Below are 18822 nucleotides of genomic sequence, written 5' to 3' on the forward strand. Positions count from 1 at the left end.
CACACAGCTAGGTAATTAAGTGTCTGAGACCGGATTTGAACCCAGGTACTCCTGACTCCAAGGCCGGTGCTTTATCCACTATGCCACCTAGCTGCCCCTGCAATTTAGTTTTGATCAAAATTTAAGAAAATTAAGCAAATCATGGAGAGATCTTGAAAAGAAATAGGGGCTCTAAGGTACTGTTGAAAACAATGGCATAAACCTAATGTTTAGATACCTACATATATTTGATGTACACATATATTAATAGCATCATTTCAACTGACATTTATATAGAAATTTTTATGAACCAGGTACTTTGGTAGACACTTTATAATTATTATTTCATTTGATCTTCACATTAACTCTGGGAGGTAGATAGTATTATAATTACCCTTTTACATATGAAGCAATTGAGGTAAATACAGGTTAAGTGACTTGCCTAGGGTCATACAACTGTCTGAGACCACATTTGAACTCAGGTCTTTCTGATGCCACTTCTAGCACTCTATTCACTGTCCCATATAACAGCATGAAGAATCAGAATTTAGTCAGAAAGACCTGGGTTCAAACCTCCCACTGGCACATACTGACTCTTTGACCATAATGTCCCCAGGAAGCTATAGAAAAACTGTTATCTGCTCTGGTGGAAAATTAGTTCCACATTAAACCCTTCACAACATGCACTCTCACACAAGGTAATTAAAAAGTAACGAAAATGTCCCTATAAATTACAAGCAAAAAAATCTCAGTATTTTGTAATTAATTTTATATACATGGGATTCCTTTTCTACTTTAGTCTGACAAATCTCTACTGTTCCTTTTTTTTTTTTTTGCAAGGCAGTGCGGTTAAGTGGCTTGCCCAAGGCCAGTTAGTTATTAAGTGTCTGAGGTCACATTTGAACTCAGGTATTCCTGACTCCAGGGCCAGTGCTCTAATCCACTGCACCACCTAGCCACCCCTAGTCTGATAAATCTCTATCTTAATTTGGGGTGAGGGGAGGAGATGAATCAATCTTCTCAAGCTGTCTTTTTCTGAAGCCAGGACATCTAAGCAGAATTGGTTTCCACATGATATTATCTTTATATTCTCAGAGAAATGGATTTGATTTTTGTTATTTTGTACTAAAAACAAGTATGTGCATGATCACTTTCCATTTTACTTCATTTCTCTGGTAGGTTTAAAAATAAGAATTAAGTTTGCATAATAAAGATGATGTGTGCTGAGTAGGTAAATGAACAGAAGAATAATGGATGGATAAAGAGTTCTCTAAATGACACCAAATAAGCAGAGTAATTCATTTTTTTCAAAAACATTAATATAATGAAAGAAGCAAACAATTGCTTGACATGCATTTATTCATTCATTCAACAAATAAATATTCAATAGTTCTCATGTTATTTTTAAGTATGAGGAAATTTTAATAACATAAAGAGATTTCACAAAACCCTATGATAGTAATTATAGCATTAGTACACATCATTTAAAAATATGCAATATAACAAAATGAGGCTATGAATTAAATACCTTTTAATGTATTTGTATTTTGTTCATCACAGCATCTATACAGATTTGAAAAATTGTACAAGTTAAAAAGCTCTGAATTTGGTATCAGAGGAGGTAGGTTTGAATGCCATCTCTGTCACCTAGGTAACCTTCTGAGGAAGCCCACAAATAGGGAAACCATTGTACTATATTAAACATTCAGTATTTAAGCAGAGAATTTTTTTTTGTCTCGTCATTGTATTCCCAGAGTCTAATACAGTGCCTAGCATATTGTTGTTGTTAAGTCATTTCAGTTGTGTCTGACTCTTCATCACCCCATCTGAGCTTTCCTTGGCAAAGTCATTGGAGTGTTTTATAATTTACTTCTCCAACCCATTTTACAGATGAGATTTTGTTTACAAATAAGGTTAAATAACTTGCCCAGGGTCACATAATTAGCAAATGTCTGAAGTCAGATTTGAACACATGAAGATGAGTCTTTCTGATTCCAAGTTCAGCACTGTACCATCTAACTATTCTATAGAAGACACTTTTAAAATCCTGATTGATTAATTGACCAAAAAATGATCATTAAATTTTCATTTAGTTTAGTTAGCTAATGGTTTAGAGCATAGGATTAACCAGACCCAAATTTAAATTATATATATATATATATATACATATATATATATATATATATATATATATATATATATATATATACAATTTAATTTTTTTTAGGTTTTTTTTTTTTTTTGCTAGGCAAATGGGGTTAAATGGCTTGCCCAAGGCCACACAGCTAAGGTAATTATTAAGTGTCTGAGACTGGATTTGAACCCAGGTACTCCTGACTCCAAGGCTGGTGCTTTATCCACTGCGCCACCTAGCTGCCCCAGACAATTTAATTTCTAAAGAGAAAAATTTTTACTCACAGTACACCCACTGAACCATGCTACATTCCTTGCCACCCTTGTCAATGGTACAGGAAGAAAATCAGGCAAAAAGAACAAAGTTAAATATGACCCAATTCATCCCCATAGTTTAAAACAAAATACTTCAATACTCATACAGTTCTACTGATTCAAGTAAGTCAGCAGTACATTTTCATACTGAAATGGAAGAAAATTATTGCATCCAAACTGCATCCAAACTGAAATGAAGAAAATTATTGTATCCAAACTGCTATGATATAAAGTTCCAAAAAGCCTTGGTGCCATTTTAATAGCCTTTTTATAGTTCCAGTTTAATAGCTTAAATCACTTAAAACATTAAATTAAACTCCAGTAGCTTAAAATTACACTAAGACTTTTGCGACATTCTGTATCAACCCAGGTTGATTAAGTAGATTCAGAGTTTAACAGTGTAAAAAAGGTATTCTTTTTTATATTGCTAAAGGTTTCAACAAATTTTAGATCTTAAAATAGTCATCTATTTATTTTTGTTTATATGCTGGGCATTTTTTAAATTTGGGGTGAATTAGTTTAACCCTCACGTCTAAATATGTAGGTAGACAGTTAACATCCAACATCCAACTCCTAAACACCACCAGGTGGCATCACTCTAATGAAAAAGACATAAGTTAAGAATTTCATAGAGAGAAAAACAGCAAAGGAAAAAGAAAGGACAAATGACTTGTAAGAGAGATCTGGATATGGAGAGTTTGTTTCCCAGCTCTGTTAATTGCTCCACGAGAAAATCTAAGCAAGTCACTAACTTCTCTGAATCTCAACTTTCTTTTCTGTAAAACAAAGGTGTTAGATTATGATCTCTAAAATTCATCTCTAAATCTTTGGTGCAAGCAAGATAATAAATATAATGTCTGCCATGCTTTTGAACTCTCTTAAATGTTTGTCTAACATACTACTTTTCATATACATCTATGCACTTATGCTTCATGGTATAAAATAAACTCCAATGCATGTGTGACTTTATTCATATGAATATTCCTTCCAACAATGCAGATAGCAATCTATCCATGGCCGCCCATCCTCTTTAACTTGCATCCACTGTGAATTATATATTTTTAAAAGAAATTTTAGTGGGGCAACTAGGTGGTACAGTGGATAGAGCACTGGCCCTGAAGTCAGGAGGACCTCAGTTCAAATCTGACCACAAAGACTTGATTACCTGTGTGACCCTGGACAAGTCACTTAACCCCATTGCCTTAAATAAATTTTTTTAAGTTCTTTAAAATGTACTTCTTTAATATCCCAATGAACTCACTTGTATAATCTTTGATCTCTTAAATAAGGCATATAAACAAACATCTCTAGAAAACAGAAACTCAAAGAAGGATTGATTGGATCTTACAACTGGATTTTATACTTTCTCAGCTATTGGAGAATGGGGACTATGTGTCCTTTTTTAATCCCTCAGCATCTAGGACAGAAGTTACAATGTAAATATTTTTACCCAAATGAATATTTATTTAACAACTAATTCATATCTCTATCTACAGAAGAAGACATTTTCTAAAATAAAAAGTTAAAAAAAGTATGGAGTTTTTGTTTTTGGTCTCCTAAAATTTCATTCATTATAATGCAAGAGAAAGAACACTAGCTTTGGAGACTGAGGATCTATTAGCAAAATACAGTGAAGTCTTACAACATCATTCCTTTTTTTACTGCAATCTTGCCATCCAATGAAAGTGACATTGCATCATGTGGCCTGAAGCAAATTCAGCAAATTGGAAGGTAAGTAGTTGAAGTAGTAGTAATAGTAGAAGGTAGTAGTATTCCCTACTATGAATGTGATCTTGAAAATGTCAATTAACTTCTCTGAGGCTCAGTTTCTTCATCCAGAAACCTAGGAGATTGAACTAAATGATTTCCAAGGTCCCTTCCAGGTCCACATCTATGATGCTATGTATTGAGTATTTCAATTATTTCAAGTACTTTTCATCCAATATCAGAAAAATGTAGAAGTAATCCAATGATTCCTTAAATATAAGAACTGAACTTTACTGAACCTCAAAATGAGGACTGGTGTTAGAAACTCTGAGGAAAAGACTATATTATCTGAAATCTCTCATTGATTCATAGATTATCTAAAAATGCAGCTCACAGTTCTCTGAGGATTAGTGTTTTTTAAGCATATGTGTGCATATGTAGGCAAACATATAATGTGCATAATATCAACACAGACAATAGTAAGAAATCCTCTACCCCAAACCTCACCTACATCGTTCTGGAAAAGTCTTCGGCGTCCAGACCCATCCAGATTGGCCATTTCAATAACAGATTGCTTGGCATCACACCAATACAACTTGTCAGCTGCATAATCAATTGTTATTCCACTAGGCCAGACCAGATCAGTATTGGCTATAATCAGCCGATCACTGCCTTGAAGAGAAGAGCTTTCAATTCGTGGATGAATTCCCAAATCAGTCCAGAATAATTTCCTTTAATCCATAAAAAGAAAACAAATAAGGTTTGGAAGACTATTCTTTATTTGCCCATCATTTTATCTTTGTAAAATTTCAAGCTAAATTCCCTTAAAGCAGACCACAGTTAATCTGAACGATAGACTAGAAGAAAATATAACATGGCATCTTAAATATTCAATTTAAAGAAATAAATAATTGTCTTATATTATCCAACTACCTTGCACAAGAAATCCTAAATGTAAATCTGCACTATCAATTAAAAAGAAGACATTTTTATGACAATTTGAGACTTATTGATACTTTTAAATTAAATTCTATTATTTCCTTAGAAGCCCAAATTAAATACTTTACATATGAAGAATTAATCTTCAGTTTAATTGTCTTTCAATTTTATTAGCAAAATACAATGAAACCTTGCAACTTCATTCCTTTTTTTTACTGCATTCTTGCCATCCAATGAAAATGACATTGCATCAAGTGACCTGAAGCAAATTCAGCAAATTGGAAGGTATTATAATTTAGCTTCTGAGATGTAGAAATGACATAAAAGAGAGAAAGATCTGACTTCAGGGCAGACCTCTGACATATATCGGCTAGGTGATGCTGGGCTAGTCATTTATGACCAAAAACTCAGTAACCTAAACCTATGAATGACAAAGCATGTTCTGACCTCCATTAATAAAGGTAATTTTCCACAGTGTGAGTTCCTTATATAAATATAAATCATAGGTCTGAAGAAAGAAAAATTGGAGATCCCATAGGGAAAATGTTAATAACCTACCCTCACTTAACTAAGCTATTTGGACATATTTTATCTGCTTTGTTCCAATTAATTTATTCCAATTAATATATTTTATCTCCTAAGATTAAAAATGCTCAAGTTTTCATTATGTTTAAAAGAATTTTTTAAATTGTTTGCTCCTGTCAGTATTCTTCATCTCCTAATTATCAGGGTCCTTTGACCCCTGACTAAGCAATTCATCATTGAAAACAAAGCAAGGGGTGGCTAGGTGGTGTAGTGGATAAAAGTACCGGCCTTGGAGTCAGGAGTACTTGGGCTCAAATCCAGTCTCAGACACTTAATAATTACCTAGTTGTGTGGCCTTGGGCAAGTCACTTAACCCCATTGCCTTGCAAAAACCTAAAAAAAACCCCAAAGCATATCTAAGGTGGTGTTGTCAAGGCTGTATATTGGTTTACTTTCAGCCTCAGGTGACAAATTGATTACCATCTAAAGTCAGAATTTTTTGAGACTGAGAATCTTTTGGCAGCATGGTCTGGTACATGTGACATTCCCAAGGACATACACAGCCCAAGGAAGTACAAACACTGACACATTAAGGGCCACCATGATGCTGCCTTGCTAGCATAGAACTCCCAAAATAGGAGATAGGCTACTGTTTCTCTTAGAGTTATTGGAAGCATCCATTGCCTTCTCAACCCCAGCTCAACTACCCTGCCCTCTTTATTTTTCCCTCTATATATAGCTCCTTGTTCTTTGAAAAAATTATAATCAGGTAGGATTTTGAAATTATAACTCATGACTGTCACAGTCATGGAATAATGGGTCAATAATGGGTTTCCATATTGGGCCAAGGAGTCAATGTATATTAGAATGACAAGAAATAACTTTTGAAGTTAGTCAGCTAACTAACTTAAAAGGTAGTTTTGTGTTTGGGTTTCCACAGAACATTGGACAATGGTTGACCTTTCTGTCTAATTTTGCATATTGGTCTGTTGGACATCAACCAAAAATAGTTAGTAGTAGAAGCCTCTGTAGAAATACTAGAAATGCCCCTGTCTTCCATTAATTCATACTTAGCCATTGGATGAACAGCAATTCCTCTTGGTTGAGACACATTTTCCTCAATGATTACTTCATTGTGTTTTCCATTCAAATCACTCCTGGCAATGTGTGATTTCCTGAAATGTGTAAAATACCAAGGAACTAAGTATCTGCTATACTTTCCCAGCAAATGTTCTTTTAAAAAAAATCATCAAAGCAATAAAGATATCCAATTTCATAGAGGTGGTGAAAACACTATGTAATTTATTTAAATAAGCAACTGAGACATTCAAGACAAAGTATTAGTTGAAAGGTTCAAACTTTAGATAGCAGATTAAAAAATTATCTTAATACCTCTCTCCATATTTCTATGAAGATTATTGTTTAGAAATATTTTCAGCTGGTTTTAGACCCAAAAGATATTAAAATGCATCATTCATTTACCTTCTCCCTTCAGAAACCTGATCAATGCTAACTCAAGAACCACTGGGGTGGGGGGACTAGAGGGGTGGGTGGCAACACCAACCTTCTCAGTAATAATACCTACCTCACAAGGTTGAGTGGGACAGAGGGAGAAGGCTTCTCTGAAGTTCATCCAAGCCTACTTGGTAGCCTTTAGATTGAAAAGGCAGCACAGTACAGGAGTGGGGGAAGCACTTGACTCTAGAGTTAGAACTTGGGTTCAAATCCCACCTCTGATAGGTTCTACTTAAATGAATTTGTGCAATATTTCTCTAGGTCACAGTTTCCTCATCTACAAAATGAAGGGTTTAATAAACCAAGCACCTTCTTGGTCCAGCTTTATAACTTTAACAATTTGATCTTTGAATCTTATGATTCAAAGAAGAGAGCACAAATAGTTGTTTCTGACCAAATGTATATTTAGAGAGTAGTAGGATTCCCTGCTACTAGTAAAAAAATATAAATTCTGGGAATGTGCTGGATCTGTTAAGAGACTGAAACTTGTAAACTTGGGAAATGTAAGAAAGCAAATTGCATTGTGATGCAATGCTCAGCTTTAAAAGAGAATTTCATATTATGAGTGAATTGATAATAAGAAGAAAAATGGTGGATGAATTTTTAAAAATTTTTAACTCAATGTGTCACATTCTGTGGTTACATACACACAAGTAACTGCCCCTAAGCCGCATTTTAGACTAGAAAGATTCCAGGGGCAAATTTTGGCCCAATTCCTGAGATGGGGAGGATTATGTTATCTGTTTTGACTAATTTCAATGTATCTTCTTTAAATTCTTGTTACTGTTACTATGTTATTATATTCAGATTATTTGAGAGGAAAGTAAGCTTCTGAATATTCAATAATTTCAGGATAGGGGTGCAGGAATTGATATTTCTAGTTCCTTCCCTCCCTATATTCTCAGAACTAAGATAGAAAAACTATTCTCAGACTATGGTAGTTGCTGGATGGAAATCAAAGAACCTATTGAGTTCATAAAGTTCACCTTTTTGGTTATCTTTTTTAGAAATTGCTCCAGTCCTAGTGGAACATTCCCTACTGGGAATTCTGGAAGGAAACTGCTCACTCTGCTTTCAGGACAAAAGACTTCTATCCAAAACCCCATGAGAGCAATTTTGTCTAAGGGGACCTCATTGCCTAGAAAGGGTAAGTAAGGAATTTTCACACATGGTTACCCAACTTATCTTGATTGGTGAGATTCTTTCTTCCCAGGTATCTGACATTTGGGAATCAAGATTCCCAATTATCTTAATGATACTTGCAACAGTAACAGAATTCTCAATTGGTTTCCTTTCTCTAGTTAGATGTTTCATTGAATTTTTATTCTTTCCAACACCAATACAAAATATATTAATTGGCTAAGACTTTCCATGTAACCAAATACTATGTGAATGATATTTAAATTGTTTTCAACTAATATCAAGGTTTAAAACCATAAACATCTCATTTCCAGGCAAATTAAAGGCTTGGTTTCAGCAGCTGGGATGCCAGCTATGAGGGTCTTAAGGATGGCTTATCATTACTGTATGTAATGAACCAGGGAATTGAGACCCTAATCCTTAGGGCACCACCCTGAAAGTCTATCCCCCAAAGGCACTGCTTCCGGAGTTGGCACTGCAATGCAATTAATCAAAGACAGTTAAAATTAGAGGTGTCACAAGAGTGTGGGGAAACATGAGAAGACTCAGAAACTTTGAGCTGGGTTGAGAACGGTTAACATCTGCTATCCAGGCAAGTTTTCCTGGTTGGAGTATATCAGGGTTAAATGCATATTATAGATGCACAGAAGACATCAACATTTTTTAAAATAAATACCTTTAAGAGGTTGCTGTCATTGCTATCATTAACAGATCTCTGATCTTATTTCATACATCATTATGGTCTCTCTTGGTCCAATGTATTACAGTAATCTCTTCTTGGGATAAAAGTCTCCCAATGTGAAGTATTTAAAGTAAAGCGTGGTGTAATCCTCCTTACATTTTGTACATCTTCTTATACAAATTGTGTGTATGTTTACACACATTTACACACATTCATTACACATTGATACACATATATATGTGCCTTTACACAGATTGTATGTATACACACCTATACAAATGCCCATACACAAATACACATGCAAGTATATTCATGTATATGTATTCATTTATATATTATTACATTGTGAATGCATATATAGATTAGTATAGTGCAAATTTCTAGAGCAGAGGTCAGCCCTTTGTGGAAGAGAGAGAAAGACAAAGAAACAGGAACAGAGAGAGAGAGAAAGAGAAACAGAGATGAAGAGAAAGGGAGAAAGACAGAGTGAAAAAAGTCAGACTGAAAGAAAGATGGTGGTGGGGAGTCAGTGGACAGAGACAGAGAAAGCCCCCTCTGAGATGAACAGGCTATGTAACTGTGGGAGAGTCATTTAGCTTTTCAGTTATAATCTACACTGGTAGTGGAAGAATTAAATTCTCCCTAGAATTACCCCCAAATTCCCAGAATTCCCATGTTGAGTGTAGTATGATGGATGCAACTGCTCTCAACAGTTCAGTGATCAAGGACCATCCTGAGGGACCTGTTAAGGAAAATGCCATCCACATCCAGGTAACAAACTAGGGATTCTGAAGGCAGAGTAAAGCATACTATGCTCACTTTTTAAAAATTTCTATTATATTTTCCCTATCTTTCTCATGGTTTTCCCCATGGAATTATGTTCAACATGCTTGTACTACTTTTACTGGATTGTTCACCATAATGGGGAGGAGGGGAGAGAAGGGAGAGTGGTAGAAAAATGTGGAACTCATAAACTTGCAAATGGATGAATGTTAAAAACAATCTTTGCATGTAATTGGAAAATTGTAATAATTTTTAAAAAAGTCTTACTTTTATCTAAATGCAGGCTTTCTAGAGTCACGAAGGTTCATACTCAAAGCCCTGGTGTTCAGTGCTATAGTCACAATCACTAACGCTCTTTCATTATAGTTTCACAAAGATAATATGATGCTATTAACTAAAAATCATAAAATCTTTAACACTGAAAGAGCCTTTAGAGCTCATTCATTCCTTCTTTTAGGCCCTGAAAGGTTAATGGTAGAACTGGAACTAGGACTAGCTCATAGGTCTCTTGGTTCCCAATCCATCACTACCATTCTTTCCCTTCCACCAGCTAAACAGGAAGTCAAACGGATGAGAACTAATCATTCCTCTTCTACCTGAAAATCATTTAAATTAGTGAGGTAACTGGGTGGCAGGGTAGATAAAGCACAGCACCTGGAGTGAGGAAGACCAATTTCAAATCCTGCTCTCCACGCTTCCTAGCTATGTGATCCTCTCAGTCATAGTTTTCCCTTCTGTAGAATGGGGATGATTTACCTCTCATAGAATTGTTGTAAAGATCAAATGAGATAATAAGTTACATGCTATGTTAATGCTGGTTATTAATCCAGATTGACCCCTACTAGAGCATTATGGCTTACAGGAAGTATATAAAAATATCACTCAGTGTCCCAAAGAGGATGCTGCTATGTACTCAGCTCTCTGCTCTATCTACTGCCTCTACAAAAGCTAGAAAGAAGTCTAACAAGATCATAGGGATCCGAGCTTATGTTCCCTCCAATGACTCTGTCTTGCATGCCTGCAAAGCCCCGCTACCAAAAGGTAGTTCACCTGTAAGCAGCTGGACCAAGAAGCCCAGAAAATGGAGTTACCAGGGGAAACTCAGAAGGTCTCTGGAGGTTCTGTCTCCTGGGAAATGAGGATAATAAAATTTATCTCCCAGGATTATTGTGAGGATCAAAGGAGAAAATATTTGTAAAGCCCTGAGCTTCATATCTATCACATAACAATATTATGTAAATGTTAGTAATTATTGGTTTTATTAATTCCATATACATCTTCTATAAATACACCTCTTGGGAATCACAGACACAGAATTCTCAGAATTAGAAGGGACTTCTTAGAACCTTTAGTCCAAGCCATATATGAATAAGCCTCTCTCATGAATAAGTCATTCAAACCTTGAGTAAAGACATCAAGTGAAGGGGAACCCATTACCTCCCAACCTCTCCTCACTATGAGACATTCAATTCATTTAGGGATAATTCTAACTGCTAATATATCAAGCCTAAATTAGCCCCTTAGTTACCTGCACCTGTTGCCCCTAGTTCCATGCTCTGAGGTCACACAGAATAAATCTAATTTCCCTTTCACTGAACAATTCTTCAGATCCTTCAAGACAACTATCATGTCATCCACTTTTCCTACCTTCTCAAGCTCCAATCTCAAGTCATCTTCTCCATCTCTTTCAGATGATTCTCAAAAGGTATGATCTCAATTCTTTTTACCCTACTGGATACCCTCCTCCAGACAATCTCTATTTTATCAGGGTTTTTCCTAAAATATGGTGCCCCCAAGTATACCAAAGAGGAATCATATATAAGCTCAATCTGAGCAGGAAGAAGCAGAACTACAATTTCCTAATCATAGACATTTGCTTCTCATAATGTAATTTAATATCACAACATCTTTTTCTGATTACCATATCATAGTCTCCTAAGCTTTTAGGCCACTAAAGATTTTTCCCCCTTATGAAACACCAACCATACCCCATTCATCTTGTATTTGGGAAATCAGTTTTTTGAACCCATGTGTAATACTTAACTTTTATTCCTATTCAAATTCTTATTATTAGATTCAGCCAAACATTTTGGCCTGCAGGATCTTTTTGGCTCCTGATTCTGTCATCCTATGTAATAACAAAGCTCTACTTTCTCAGCTGTTTGTCTCCTTCAAATTTGAGAAGTATGTTATCTATACCTCTATCCAAGTTCTTTGATAAAAACATTGAACAGCACAGAGACAGGCATAGATCCTCAGTGCTCTCCACTGCAGACCTCCTTCCAAAGTGATATTGAGGGGCAGCTAGGTAGCACAGTGGATAGAGCACCAGCCCTGGAGTCAGGAGGACCTGAGTTCAACTCCAACCTCAGACATTTAATAATTACCTAGCTGTTTGACCTTGGGCAAGTCACTTAACCCTACTGCCTTGCAATCAATCTATAAATAAATAAAAGGCAAAGTGACATTGAACCATTCTTTGAGTCCCTTCAATCACTTCTAAATTCACCTTACCGAACTCTCATCTAGCTTATATCTCTCCTTCCTTCTATAAGAATAATAGGAGTTTAATAAATGCTTTGCAAAAATATAGATAGATTCTATTTACAGAATTCCCTAGATCTAATAGCCTACCAAACTGGAAAAGAATTTTAATCTGGCAGGAATGATTCTTGATAAAGATAACCTGATCATATTCCATTTTCCACATGTTCACAAGCCATTTTTTATTACATGGTCTGGAAGTATATTCTAATTTCAAATCTCACCTTTTCTATGAACAAAACTTTCCCTACCTACCCTATTTGAAGTGATTTCTTGTCCTCACAACTCTGAGAGTATTTACTGACTCTACCATTCATCAGCTAATCTTGTGGTAACTTGTGACATCTTGTATTGTCATTCAAGTAAGCAAACATATATTAAGAGCTAGGCACTGTCTTAAATTCAATCATTTATATGTTTTGTCTCTAAACCAGACTATAAACTCTTTGAAAACGTGAGCCCAAATTTTACCTTTTTTGTGCCCTATAGTGATTTGCACAGTGCCCTCCATAGATCTGAATAAATATGCTTTCATTTGATTAGATTTACTCTAAGACAGACTTAGATTTTCCTTGATTACAACAGAATTATGAATAGATTACCTGACTGCTTTGGGTGCCCCTAGAATCACTCTCCCACCTCCATCTATCTCCTTTTAAGGTAAAATAACTATTATGCCCCTCCATGCAAGACAAAGAAGAAAACTGCCAATTTCAGCTTATTACATCATTTCCTTTTCTTTGTGTCTACTTATGAAGTGTTGGTGGGGGGGAATCATACCCTCTGTCTGTCCAGTAGAATTTACGGTTGATCCAATCCACAGCAAGACTTTCTGGTGTGTCTATTGCTTCCTGAATGAGTATTTCACGCTCTGAGCCATCCATATTAGCTCTCTCTATCCATTTAAGTGCTGTGTGAGCAAAGTAAATCTATAAAAGAAAAAAACAGAATTCTCTGATTACTTAAAAAAAAGATGTAAGGGGAATGGGAAATTCTGTTCAGTTCATTTTATTTTATTTTTTTTTAATTTCATGCCTGTCTGCACTTTTGCTATTCATGGTGTGCTGATCTCATCCATTAGGTAAGAACTCATCCTTTGTACTTCAAACCATATTATTTCCACAACCTGCACATTCTAAGCAATTAGTGAGAAAAGAGATGTGAGCCCATGGAGAACCTGAAAAAAATGGTTTCTAGTTCCATCTTCGAATTAGTTCATTGAGTGACCTTAGGTAAATTGCTTGGTGTGTAGAGCCAACTTAAGTCATGGCTAAGGAGAGCCACTTGTTACATTTTCAATGTGAGAATCTATATATCAGAATTCAACAATGCTACAAATGAAGGACTTACCTAATTGTGTTGATTGCCTAGATTTAAGGAAGTGACAACGAAATGTTAATGCAGAGAAAAGATAAAAGTGTATCAAATTCAACGTGACTAATTTGAGAATATGTTTAATATAGTTATAGATAGGTTATACATGTATAAACCTATATCAGATTACTCACTGTTATGGGGAAGGGGAAGGAAAGGAGGGAAGGAAAAAAAATGTGGAACTTTAAGCCTTACCAAAAAATGAATGTTGAAAACTACTTTTGAATATAGTTGGAAAAATAAATAAATACATTTATTTAAAAAAATTTAATGGTATCATAATTAACTTTATTTTTCCTGAGAGCTTGTCATTTGTTAAACATATTTTAGCACACCATTGTTTTCCTTTTGGTTGTTTGCCTTGTTTCTTCAGGTTTTTTGGGCAGGAGGGGGAGTTTGTGAGGCAATTAGAGTTAAGTGACTTTTCCTGGGTCACATAGTTGGTAAATTGTGTCTTTAGCTGGATTTGAACTCATGTCCACCTAACTGCAGGGTCAGTACTCTATCTATTATGCTACTAGCTGCCCTTACCATTTTCTGTACCTCATTTTCTTCATCTATAAACTAAGAAGTAGATAAGAAGATCTCTAAAGCCCTAATTCTACAACTTTCTCCAATGTTCTCCACAAGATTCCCTGAGGGGAAAAGATGCTCTATCTTAGTTATAACAAGCTGAGGAAAAGGTATTCATAAATCAGGGCCATAACTAGTAGAGGATGACTGGGGCTTTGAGCCAGATTTTTGATTTGAAGAGCCTGGACAACACTTTGACCTTAAACAGCCAGAAACAGCAGAGCTTAGCATCTAGATAACAGTAATAATTCACTAAAATAGGAAGCCAACAGATCATAATTTGAGCAAATTCTCTCCATTCTCATGACCAGCATCCCAAGTTTCTTCACCCACCCTTCCAATACTCTAGCTGTCTTGTGATAACTGCCCCAAGCACATATACAAACACTCACATCCACATTCATATACATGCATAAGCCTACTTGTGTACAAACATACATTCTAGTGCTAGCTCTGCAAGAATTGCTGGGTTATTAAACACGAGAGGATCTCACTATTTTTTCCTGTGGGAAATGCATTATATTTGAATACTTCGTTACAAATATGGTCACCCTGAAAATGACGATACCACCCTTCCAGAATGTCCAATATTTAAACAAAACTTAAATTTGAGGTGAAATTCTGAAAAGATTATAAACCTTAGAAATCATTTGGAATCTGCTTGCTTACCTAGTAGTGAAAATACTAACTATATGCAAGAAAATATAGGAAATTATTTTTCAAAATAGGAGAGTGTATGCCTGGAGAGTATGGTGGGTGTATTAGTTTACTTATCCTGAAGTGAAAGAGATGACCAAAGATAATGTAAATCACAGAGTATGCTAACTCACTCTCTAGACACATTCTCTGGGTATAATAACAATTTGATCCTGTACTTATTTAAATGATTAAGTCTGAGCATAAAATTATTTATGAAAAGAAAAGTAGAAAGAGAAAGTAGCTGGTAATGCTTTATCACAGAAGTCCAATTTATAATATTTGTTATATACGGCTCCTAATCCCAAATAAATTGAACCAGCACCAATTTGTCTCACTCTCTCATCCACTAACAGATTGCCTGGAATTACAAGAACTTGTCTGTTTTCTCCTAATGCTAATTAGAAAGGTTAAGCTGCATACAAATTATATTGCAGAAATTGATGCCTTCTTGCCAATTCTATTTCATTCAACAAATATGTAAATAAAACTGTAAATAAAGCACTGCACTATTCACTGAGTGAAAAAATAAAGAGAAAGATAAAATTTGGACCCTGTCCTCAAGGAGTTTATAGTTCAGCGGTTCATGTCTTAACTTGTATATAAAAAAAAATATGGTAAGTGCATAAGAATTTTTTTGTAAATTAGTAGCTACCATGTAGTTATATATCACCCATGGAAAAGTTAATGAAACAGAGAATCTCAGTTGTCCCTTATGAAATTTTCTAAATGCAAAGTAATGTCCTTTACCAAAAATCCTTTGATATCCCCAAAACTGATGATTCCATAAAGGCTCTGCCTCCAATGTTGCTGTTACCAACATCAGAAGATTACAAAATTTAATAAACCCATCTTCTTATCACTAAAAGTATTTTGATAGCTATATTCAGAATTTATAGGAAGTTATTCAGAGGATCATAGCCCTAGAGTTGGAAAGGATTTCATGCCATTTTATAGATGAAACTGAGGCTTGGGGAAGGAATTTAAAAGACTTGCCCAAGATCATATGAATAGTAAGAGTCAAAGGAAGGATTTGAACTCAGGTTCTTTTTATTCACTGTATCACACATTGCCCTGCCAAGTATATTCAATATTCCTAGAAATATATGAGCAAATATTCAATGGTTTAAGCTTGCAATTGAGAACAGATCCCTGTGAGTTACACAAAGTATTCATGTTATGAAATTGAGTAAGCCCTACTATAAGCCAGTCTTAGTTCACATACAATGAACCACAGTGGTTATGTTTACAATTTGTCATAGTTGAAAAGAAAATGGCAATTGAATTCTTTCCCTCCCTACACATTTAATTACCAATTTATCTCTATTTCTTGGATCCTTTTTATTTAGACTTCCTTCCCATCCCCACCCTGATTGCCCTAGCTTCTCCCACTATCATCAAATCAATCATATTAATGATAGTTGACATCTAAATCTTATTTTAGGGCTTATAAAGTCATCTATATCCTTGGTCTAATTCTGTGTGTGGTACTCTTATACTAACCTCCTATCATCATATCCCCAAAGGAGAAACTAGTTTCAAAATCCCTTGAGATTACAATTACAAGTAAAAAGCCCATTACAAGATCTGATTTTTAATAAAGAAAAGGATTTGAGAGAGAAGGGAGGATTATATCTGTGATTTAATTTGCATAGGGAACTACTTGGCCAATAATATTAAACCTGCTCTGACACCATCTTAGAGCTTGCTTGGGGGCACTGAAAAGTTAAGTAACTTGGCCAGGGATACCCAACCAGTAAGTCTGACTCGGGACTTGAAAACTGTATTCTGACTCTAAGGCTGATCCTATCCACTGTGTCATATTGTTTCTCTTTACGAAGGATCAAGCACTTGAAATGCATTGGGAGATAACAAAATACCTAAGGATGCCCATTCTGAGTATCAGTGCCCAATAAAACATATCCCAACCCACCTCTTCTCTTGCCCCCTTAGCCCAATGTACAATCAAGGTCACCTATTAGATTAGGAGCAGAAGAGACAAGACCTTAAAAAAGCACAGCACTGTCCTCACTTCACTTTCAAATCCTCTCATTTTTAAAGCCTTACCTTATTTTCAACCGGATCATGATCTAAGGCTAAGACCACTCCCATCTGCTGGCTGAGCAGGCTTTCATACATTGTCCCATCAAATCGAATGCGCCGAATATCACGCATGTTGGCAAACAGTAAAAAGGGCTGAGGTCCTGTTAACCAAATTTCATTCATGACTTCATTTGCTAGATAGCATCATCTTTCAGAGTTACTTCTTATTCCCTCCCACTGACTAAAATTCCATACTTAGATATTTATCCTTTGGACCAAATCTTCTCCATGTATTTTCTTTTACTAGCTAGGATTTAAGGTTTACTAAGCCCTTTATAAATATGTTATCTCATTTGATCTTCATGACAACCCTAGGAGGTATAAGCTATTATTATAAACATTTTACAGATAAAGAAATGGTGGCAAAGGTTAAGAGATGCTAACAGGTATCTCCCTTTAATAATGAACTTTTTTTTAATTCTTCACTCATGTCCAATTCTTTGTGACCTTATTTGGTTTTGGTCTGGTTTGGGGCAGGGGGTGGTTTGCAAGGCAATGGGGGTTAAGTGAGTTGCCCAAGGTCACACAGGCAATTATTTTTTTTTTTTAGATTTTTCAAGGCAATGGGGTTAAGTGGCTTGCCCAAGGCCACACGACTAGGTAATTACTAAGTGTCTGAGGTCGGATTTGAACCCAGGTACTCCTGACTCCAAGGCCAGTGCTCTATCCACTGCACCATCTAGCCACCCCCTGGGTTTTTCTTGACAAAGACACTGGAGTAGTTTGCCATTTCTTTTTCCAGATCATTTTTCAGATGAAGAAACTGAGGCAAAAAGAGATAAGTGAGTTGGCCAAGATCCTAGGATAGTGTCTGAGGCCAGATTTGAACCTGACTCTAGGTTCAGCATTCTATCCATTGCACCACCTAGTTAGTATTTATACATTACTTTAATATTTGCAGCATATTTTAAAAAAATTATCTCATTTGATCTTCAAAAATAACCTTGGAAAGTAGCACTATTATTGTTATTAATTTAATAATAGACAATAATAGTACTATTAGTAATAGTACTAATTATGATACTATTATCCCCATGAGGAAACTGAGGCAGAGATTAAGTGATTTACTCTTGGAAATAGTAAGCATCTGGAGTCAGAGCTGAACTCAGGTCTTCCTGGCTCCAGGTCCATCATAGTATACTCTGGGCTCCCTAGCTATCCCTAAAATGTAACTACTTAAGGGGAAGATCACAATCACTACTACTTCAAGATAAATAAGTTGAAATGAGTGATGGGATACATGACTATCAGAGATGGGAGGAGCGTTATCCAGCCCAACTCCTGAACAGTAGTCTTCTTTTTAATTTCCTTGGTAAGGGACATCCAAGCTCCCAACCATTACTCCTATGATGGACAATTGATTGGAAATGCATAAAGGAGAAAATCTGAGAAAAGCTGACAGAGCAGACTTTCATACTTTGTCCCTAAAGGAGAGGAAAAAGACAATTATCCCTCCCCCATGGAAGAGGAGGCACCAAACATCTTGACTCATTTCTGAATTTTATTTGCTGCTTCCACCATCTGCCATTCATAAAAACAGTCATGTTGCCAGCATGTCAGAGTCCCATTGAGGATCATGGAAAATAAAAAGGGGGAGGTCATCTAGACCAATCTCTGTTTCTTTCTGTTTTAATCAAATGAAGAAACTGAAGCAGAGCAGATAACTTGCCTAAGGTTATATAGATAGTAGGGAGCAAAGTTAGTACTTAGGCCTAGGTTCTCTGACTAGATCTAAAGCTTTTTCTGTCACACAATGTGGCTTTCTCTTGAAACCTCTTACCTACATTTATTTAGATTAGAGAACATTTAGATTA

General features: G+C 35.7%; 1 protein-coding gene across 3 annotated transcripts in view; it reads right to left on the bottom strand.

Annotated features, from left to right (window-relative positions):
- The window catches only part of EGF (epidermal growth factor), a 139743-nt gene that overhangs the window by 50518 nt on the left and 70403 nt on the right, over positions 1-18822 (bottom strand). For all 3 annotated transcript variants that reach the window (XM_074228712.1, XM_074228711.1, XM_074228710.1), the window contains 4 exons: positions 16973-17109; positions 13043-13191; positions 6669-6773; positions 4642-4865 (listed from right to left, as the gene is read on the bottom strand). In XM_074228712.1, coding sequence (XP_074084813.1) covers positions 4642-4865; positions 6669-6773; positions 13043-13191; positions 16973-17109 — 615 coding nt within the window. The remainder of the gene's footprint in view (positions 1-4641; positions 4866-6668; positions 6774-13042; positions 13192-16972; positions 17110-18822) is intronic.

This window comes from Macrotis lagotis, chromosome 3, assembly GCF_037893015.1.
Source record: "Macrotis lagotis isolate mMagLag1 chromosome 3, bilby.v1.9.chrom.fasta, whole genome shotgun sequence".
In the NCBI taxonomy this organism is placed as follows: domain Eukaryota; kingdom Metazoa; phylum Chordata; class Mammalia; order Peramelemorphia; family Peramelidae; genus Macrotis; species Macrotis lagotis.